At 53.3% G+C, this 8,030-nt stretch overlaps 1 protein-coding gene across 1 annotated transcript; it reads right to left on the bottom strand.

The window, feature by feature from the left end:
• Positions 1 to 3,424: 3,424 nt before the first annotated feature.
• LOC115908405 (T-cell surface glycoprotein CD1b-3-like) lies at positions 3,425 to 5,521 on the bottom strand. Its single transcript, XM_030956947.1, has 6 exons — positions 5,503 to 5,521; positions 4,671 to 4,928; positions 4,230 to 4,511; positions 3,856 to 4,140; positions 3,653 to 3,749; positions 3,425 to 3,485 (listed from the first exon to the last, which is right to left on the bottom strand). The coding sequence occupies exons 1-6, from the start codon at positions 5,519 to 5,521 to the stop codon at positions 3,425 to 3,427; spliced, it is 1,002 nt and encodes a 333-aa protein (XP_030812807.1).
• Between the last annotated feature and the right edge of the window lie 2,509 nt (positions 5,522 to 8,030).

Genomic DNA, 8,030 nt, shown 5'->3' with positions numbered 1-8,030 from the left:
CTGAAGAAGCAGCAGCAGTGACTGTGGGAGGAGGAAGAACATGTGGGGAACCTAAGCTTCAACCCAGCCCAGCAGTCACTGCGGTGGCTCTCCACCAATTGGAGAATCAATGTGTCAAGGGAGGGGCCCAGAGGGCCCAAGCTGATAGCTGGGGATGTGTGGGAGGGACAGAAGCTGAAATAAGGTCTTGAGCACGAAATGCCCTGACAGGCTGGCGCTGGGGAAAGCTCAGCCAGAAGGAGAAGGCAGGGAAAGAGAGACCCATGAAACAGCACTAGGAAAATAGATATTCAAGCATCTAAGCTGGGTTTTCCTGACTCCCCTTCCCCACCTATTGTCCTGTCCCTGTTCTTGTGGGATGCATCAGCACCAATGGAGGTGACGATGGCTTTTGGATTTCAGACCTGACTGGAGAAAGATGGTTGCTGTCTTCTCAACCCCTACACAGGGAGAAGGGATACCACCTCCCTCTGCTGGCACCTCCAGCTCAGGCTGCTCCTGCATCACTTGCCTAATTCTGGGGATGGGGCTCCCAGGGAGGAGGCAACAAGCTGTTCCACCTAGACCAAAGCTGAGGGACACTGCTGAGGAGCGCCTACTCTGCCCTAAACACCTGGGGGTGGGCCTAGCAACTCCCCTTCCCACCAGCTTTGATGAGGAATCCAGTCCCCCTCCCCAAGAGCCCCCTGTGCATGGGAACAGAAATGGTGGGAGCCATGCCCCTGCTCTGTCCAAATTGGCAGCAGTGTCCAGTGCTGCAGGGATCATGTGGTGACCCGAGTCAGCCTCTCCTCACAATGTTTCCAATCGACTCCTCCTCTCTACTCCCCTCAACATGCAATTTCTCTTACCCTCTTTTGGGTAGTGCCTGCACTGGGGGCAAAGGCAGAACCAAAACCACAAGCAAGGGCAAGTTGGAGGGGTTCAGCTCGGTAGTGTCCAAACACTGAATACTTTTGTTTCCATGGAGCTGTCCCAGAGAGAGGTAGGGATGCTGTGGCGGTCTGGTAGGCCGCAAAATGACACCAACTTCCCCAGCAGCATGACGCAGGGGATGTCCAGCTATGCCACCACAAGGTCCACATCCTTCCCACTAGTCCTAGACCCAGAGGAGACTGCTTGGCTCTCAGGATGGCAAAGTGCAGCCATGGGGCAGCCAGGGAGGGAAGAGACAAGGGGGCGTTTGTCTCTGCAGTCCTGTGAGGTGATCACTTGTCCCCATGGCTTCCCCTGAGATGACTGCTGGTCACTTCTTGCTGAGCAGCTGAGAGGCCATTCACAGCCCTCTGTCCTGTGAGTTGCCTGAGTTGCTCATAGGACAAGAGCAGGCACCTGGCTTGTGTGGGTGGTCACAATGTGTTCAGCCCCCACAGAAATTCCTTCCATGTCTCCCACTCTCTCAGTGGATCTGCTTTAAAGTTCTGCTTTAGCCCTTCCACTTCTCTATTGAATGTACTTCTCATGTTTGGAGTTTTTTTCACTTCCTTTTTTGCTCACAACTTCTTCCTCCTTCATATTTTCACTTCTCTGGTGTCAAAATGACCCAAGGAGACAGGGGACTGTTGGTCCACACATTCCGTTGGTCCTCAGAGTCCTCTCAAGGGACCATGGTCCTCAGAGTCACACCCAGGTTACCACTGGTCTCCACAGTTTCCTCAGGTGCCATTGGTCCTTACAGTCCTCTGAAGTGATTACTGATCCTCACTTCCCCCCTGCCCCAGAGTACTATTGGACTTTGAAGTTCTCATGTGGCCACTGGTCCTCAAAGACCCCACAGGTGACATTGGTCCTTGCAATCTCCCCTGAGGTGAAGTCTGTAACCCCCGCAAGCTGGGCCTGTGGGAGTTGGAGTGGAGGGGACAGGGATGCCGTGCCTCTGGGTGCCATACTGGGCATGTGGGTGAGCAGCAGCAACCACTGCACTGGGTGTGATGGGGTGCCTTAAGAACACTCTAAAAATGCCTGGACGGGGTGTGTTATTGTAAGGTCTCTTAGGAGATGTGAGCAAACGCTTGCAGACACCCCTCTGGTACCAGCTATTTGTGGGTGTGGAACTGTAGGGTCTCTTGGGAGGTCATTCACGTGAACAGCTTTCCTCAACAGGTTTCCTCACTGGCTGCACCTGATCTCCAGGTCTGCCTGGTATCATGAGTGCTGCAGGATGTTCCACTCTGCTTGGGAGAGGAATTGCCCCATTTGCCCTGTGGTTGCCAAGGCCGCAGGGAGGCATGCCCACACCTAAGTGTTTCATCTGCCTGTCCCAAGTCAGCCGGAGCTGGGAGAGGCTTGGTGTCACTCTTCTTGCAGTGAGTTCCTTGAGCCATGTGATGCCAGCAGGTGACACTGGCTGCTAGGGAAATGCAGTACTTACCCCAGCATTGTGGTTTCCAGGTTCTGGCCAGGGGAGAACAAACACCATTGGATTTGTGATGGATATGGCCACGAGGCAGCCAGGTTTTCTGGCTTGCCATGGCTGCCAGACTTATCCTGGGAAACTGCAGGAAGTTGACTAGTGAAACCAAACCTTTTGAAGCTACATGTTCAAGTTGATTTGGAGCGTGAACTACATGCCTTCCTGTGTATATGTGAACTCTGCTATGTTTCATGGGACATGGGCTTCTTTTTTCTCCTTTATTGGGAGCCTTGGGGATACTTTACCCCCATGTGCACAGTTGTTTATTTCCATGCAAATATCTGAGAACATGTTCACATATTCACATGCACAGGCACACATATACTGTTTTCCCCCCATGCCTTGGTGCTTCCTGCAATTTAGTGCCAATAATTCAGTGGTGTTTCAACTTGCATACATGGCTGATAAAAACCTCTCCAAGCCCATTCAACTGCTAAGGAAAGGCATATTATCTCAGTGAAAATATGAATGGTTTATTTTCATTTCATACACATATGCAGCTCCCACACATTACATCAGAGTTTCAGTATTACTCAGCACTTTGTAAAGCCATTTCTGACCAGGTTCTGTTAGTCTGTGTGGAACAGTTCAGTCTCAGCACAAATATTTCTGGAATATGGCTAATAAAGGCAATTTTTAGGAAAAAAAACCCAGAAAGTGATAGTAGAAGGGGACAGCTTTCCACCTTCTGACAAAAGTGTTACTGAAGCAGAACCAGGAGAATTTACCATTGGGTATTGAGGTGCCCTACAGCATCAATGGGTGGACTGGCCAGTGCCACAAGTGAAGAGACGATCATGTGTAACAAGAGAGGAAGTCACAGATGTGCACTTGCATCTGTTTAGAAAATTCAGGTGAGTCAAAATCTCAGATTTCTCTCGCCAGGTTTCTCTTGTGCATCTCTGAATCAAGTTAGTCTTGCAATTGGCAATGCCCAAAACTTAGGTGAAGCAGAAAAAGGTAGTTCTTGTTACTGTGGGAGGGAATGGGGACTGTTGGCTCTCTTCTGAGCTAAGCTTCTTTGCTCAGGATGGAGTTCCTGGACTCTGATTCCTCTATCTGCTGGTGCTTTCTGAAACAAGAGGGAGATGGCTAGATGCTCTATGGCAGAGACCATGTGGGAGTGCAGACAGTATCTGCCAGGGTCCAAGCAAGAGCTTTGCTGCTCAGTGCAGAAATCCTCACAGCATTTCTTTCTCTCCTCTCTCACTACCCTCCATGGGGCAGACAGGGACTGACCTTTGTCTCCACACCCAAAGCACCGACATGGCGCCTACAGCCATGGCTGCAAGCAGCCTGGCCATGAGCCCTGTGATCACCACCACTTCTGAGTTCCCTAGGAAACATAAGGAGGAGCTGCCATGAACTCTCTGGGGTTTGCTCTATCTTGTGGTGCAGGGTGGCTCAGGACCCCCATCCCATCCCCCATGGGTGGCACCTACCCCATGGGATGAGAAGGCTGCGGGTGCCCAGGCTGTGGTGGCGCACACGGCAGACATAGCTGTGCCCATCACGGGGGGCCACGGCCAGAACACTGCGGAGCTGGTAGGTGAGGTCAGCGTTGGGCAGGATGGTGCTGGTGTTGAGCACCGGGCCCGGAGGCACCTCCTGGCCATCCCGCAGCCAGGCCACGCTGATGGGACGGGGGTAGAAGCCAGTGACATGGCAAACAAGCAGCAGCTGGTCTAGGCTGGGGGTGTGGGCGAAGACCGTGGCCACAGGCAGCTCTGGGGAGTGAGAGCAAAGGGGTGGGGCACAGCTGGGCCCCAGTGTGGGGGCCTTTGGGCTGGCTGTTGCAGGGTCAGGGTGGTCTCACCTTGTCTCTCCAGAGCTGCCCTCCCATAGTGCAGCAACACCTCCATGTCATCGACACAAGTATCATTGAAAAGAGTTTCCACTAGCTCACTCAAGGCAGTGTAGTTCTGGAGAAAGGACTGGACATACTGTGACAACTCGGTGTCCTGGGAGAGGGTCCAGGTGAAATTCTTTGTGTCGAAGCTGAGGAAATCCTGACCATTGTAACCCACATAGCCAAAGGCCAGGGAGGTTCTGTTGGGGTACAGCATGCAGCCTGCTGTGCACTGAACAACAAAGGGGTCTGGTGGGGCAAAGAGGAGAGAGAGGTTGCGTGAAGGGCTGGGATTGCCTTCCTCCAGACATGGTCAGTGTCTCCTATACAGCACCAGCACTATCAGATCCTTCCCCACCTCCCAGCTGCTTTTCAAGAAAGGGGATGCAGTGAAGACTGAGCGCTCACAGGGGATGTCCTTTTGCATGGCCCCTTCATTGATTAGATGGTTGAACTGCTGCAAATAGATCATAAGCAGGTTTTCAATGGTGTCCCAGTCAGCACGGGGAAGGGCTGGGCGCACCCAGGGCTGGCAGAAGCGGATGGACCATGTGTGTTTATCAAGAGAACCAAGTTCAATGTCTTCTAGCAGGCCCAGCCCCTCTGTGTCCGCAAATGAGGTGTTTTGGAAGGTGGTAGTCTGGAGCAGCCGGACAGTGAAGGTCCCTGCATGAGACAATGGTTGACAGGGAGGAGATGGGACTGGGAGAAGAGGGCTGAGGAAAGTGGAGGAACTGAGCAATGGGTCCTTGAGGTTGCAGGGGTCCGTGGGTTCCCCATAAGCCCCTTACAGCATTTGCAGCCCCAGTTCCCATCTTCTGCACCCACCTGGGGTGGCTGCATCCCTGCTGGGGAGGAGGTGTGAAGCCAGGGGACAAGGAGGAGTGAGGAAGCAAGTGCCCAAGGTGGGTGTGAAGCAAGAAGCCTCTCCCCTATGGACTCCCATGGAGGTAGATGTGTATGAGCCAGGGGTCCTACTTACCCTCCAGGTTTGCCCATGTCCCAGAGAGGAAGAAGAGGTAGAGGAGGAGGGAGAGAAGGCAGCAGCAAGGGGACTGCATGATTCCAGCAGTGAGGTGTGCAGCAGTCGGTGCAGCAGCAGGAAGAATAGACTGTTGAGAGATCTGGCCTCAGATGTCTCCTCAGGCTGGCTCTGCCTGGGCAGCTCTGCTGGTGCTAATGGCCCTGGCAGCCAATGGGGCTGGCACTGAGGTTTAGGGGAGGGCTCAGAGGTTCCTACTTGGAGTGAGCTGGGGCATCCTGAGTATGGCTGTGAGTGCTGGGAGAATTTGATTGTGAGCAAGGTTGTTCTATTGCATGCAGGAGCGGTCCCTCATGGCTGCAGCAGCACCTTGACAATCAGAGTGATGTGGGTGAACTGAGTCCTCTGTTCTACCCCCCTTTCAGGTCAATGTGTCTCTTGGCCATATGCTGCATCCATTGCCCTGATAGGAATATCCTTTAGTTATGTCTGGCATATCTGGCCCTGCATAGAACAGACATTGCCACCTGCTCTGCACTGCCAGGTGGGTTCACAACAAAATGGCTGTTTTTCTCACAGGGCAGGCAAGCTCTATTCTGACCCCAGGGCCTCATACTTGGGCTCTCTGTGCCCCAAGGCTGTGCACTGGTCCCATGCCTCTTTGTCACCTCCCAGCCATCCCACAGCAAGGCCACTCTGATGGGCCACAGGTATATAAGCCAGTGATGTGGCAAACCTGCAGGAAAGCTGGGCCATGGCCTTGGAAAGCTCTGAGGGATAAGAGAGTGAAGGAGAAAAGTTGATAATAATATCCCTTGACCCCTCAGCACTGCTGGTCTCATCCTGGGGAAGGGACTTCCCAGAGTTGAGGCGATGAGCACTTCCAGCCTGGATCACAGATGTGGGGTCAGGGATGGCTGAGGAAGCAGTTCTCCGGGAGCTCTTCTCGGGGTGCAAGAAGTGAAGGGAGTGGAGCAGCTATAGTGTGGTGGTCCCCAAGGGGAGAGATAGGCCACAGGGCCTGGAAAGGACTGTTTCCCACTGTGAGAGTCTGTCCGAAATCCTGCATTTTTCTGCCTCACGATTGCCAAAAAGACCACCGAAAAAACTGTTGAGCCAGTGCAGGGTGGGGAAGTTGTGTGCCTCTTAGCTACCTGTCTCCATAGGTAGTTATCTATCAACTTCATGGGACATTCTGCCCCCTGATTCCAAACAATGGATCTGGACTCCCCGCCTCTCGGCCTGGCTGGCTTTGGACTGTGCATATGGCCCCTTTCCAACAAGGAGACCCCCCGCGGCCTGCCTTCAACCATCGTGACAAATAAACAAAGATGCGGGCTTCTTCATTGAAGGATCAAGACAAGAAGACCCTGTACCACCAGACCCCCATGTACCTTCTTGTAAAGACTGGGACTGAACTACCAAAACTTGCCCCCCCTAGCTCGGTGGTGGGGAAGGAGAACGGTGCTGTCGGGAGGGGGAAAAGTTTCCCAGAACTGAAGCGCGAGCACTGAAGCATGAAAACAATGGTTCCTGCTAGTCATCTGGACTCCGAGTACCTGTACCCCGAGTTCTGTGTCCTTCCCCCCTTTTCGTGATTTCGGTTGTGAAATTGATTCCCTTCCCCCAACGAACAACGGTATAATTAGGGTCCCAGAACAGCCGTCCCTTGGAGATCTCCCCAAGACCTGGTACCCTGCTGAACTTCTGACGGCTGGACCGCGAGAAGCAAGACCACGGTTTTGGTAGCTATAACCCATATCCTCCCTCTTTTTCCTTGTCTTTTCCTCTTCTCTCCGGTTCCCCCCTTTCACCAACGCCATTCTGCTGTGATTTTCAATAAAACTGTATCTGATTTGTTGCTGTAAATCCTCTGTGCCTTTTTGGTTATTTTTGCACCTAAAAAATCAACCCCGCCATCTGTACCCCCCCGGGTCGGATCGGGACACCCACTGACAGTCATCAGACTCCTGGAGCAGTGGCAGTGACAGGATCTTGAAGCTGGGATGGGGATGGGACCCCACCATCAAGCCCATTCCAGGGAGTTGCAGTGGATATGCAGCTTCCCCATTTCCACAGATCTCTATCCAATGCCATGGGATCTGGGAGCTGCCTCTTTGTTTCCCTGCACCCCACAGTGTAGGGGAGCCTGAAGTCTGCCCTAAATGCCCCAACAGGGGAGGGTCTGAGGATCGGCTGCAGCCTGGCAACTCCCTTTTCCTTCCCACCAGCTTTGATGAGGAATCCAGTCCCCCTCCCCAAGAGCCCCCTGTGCATGGAAAAAAAAATGGTGGGAGCCATGCCCCTGCTCTGTCCAAATTGGCAGCAGTGTCCAGTGCTGGAGGGACAATGTGGTGACCAGAGCCAGCCTCTCCCCACAATCCCATATCCACTGCTCCTCCCTCACTTGCAGTTTCTCCCCCCCTTTCCTAGGGGTGCCCATGTTGAGGGTGAAGGCAGAGCTAAAACTACAGCCAAGGGGAAGTCTGAGGTGGGGTGCCCTGATAACAACCAAACACAGCAGAGGTATCCATATTGGTATGTGACCCTTCCAAGCACAACTGGGATCAGGTGTCACTGCTCCATGTCACCATTTTTGGTGTCTCCAGCTGTAGGGACATAGGGAAGGCCCATATGGGGATGCTGCAGGATGAGCTCCAGCACCCCATGACACTGAGTCAGATATGGCGACAAAAGGACACCGAACCCCTTCCCTCCCATGGAGCTGTCCCAGAGAGAAGTAGGGATGCTGTGGTGGTCTGGTAGGCCCCAAAATGACACCAACT

This window comes from Camarhynchus parvulus, chromosome 12, assembly GCF_901933205.1.
Source record: "Camarhynchus parvulus chromosome 12, STF_HiC, whole genome shotgun sequence".
Lineage (NCBI taxonomy): Eukaryota > Metazoa > Chordata > Aves > Passeriformes > Thraupidae > Camarhynchus > Camarhynchus parvulus.
This window is presented reverse-complemented; position numbering and strand designations above follow the sequence as displayed.

Coding starts and splice junctions, on each gene's coding strand:
- LOC115908405 (XM_030956947.1), bottom strand. Junction 4,512..4,670: donor CATGCAAAAGGACATCCCCT/GTGAGCGCTCAG, acceptor TTGCCCCACCAG/ACCCCTTTGTTGTTCAGTGC. Junction 3,486..3,652: donor CTTTGGGTGTGGAGACAAAG/GTCAGTCCCTGT, acceptor CTCTTGTTTCAG/AAAGCACCAGCAGATAGAGG.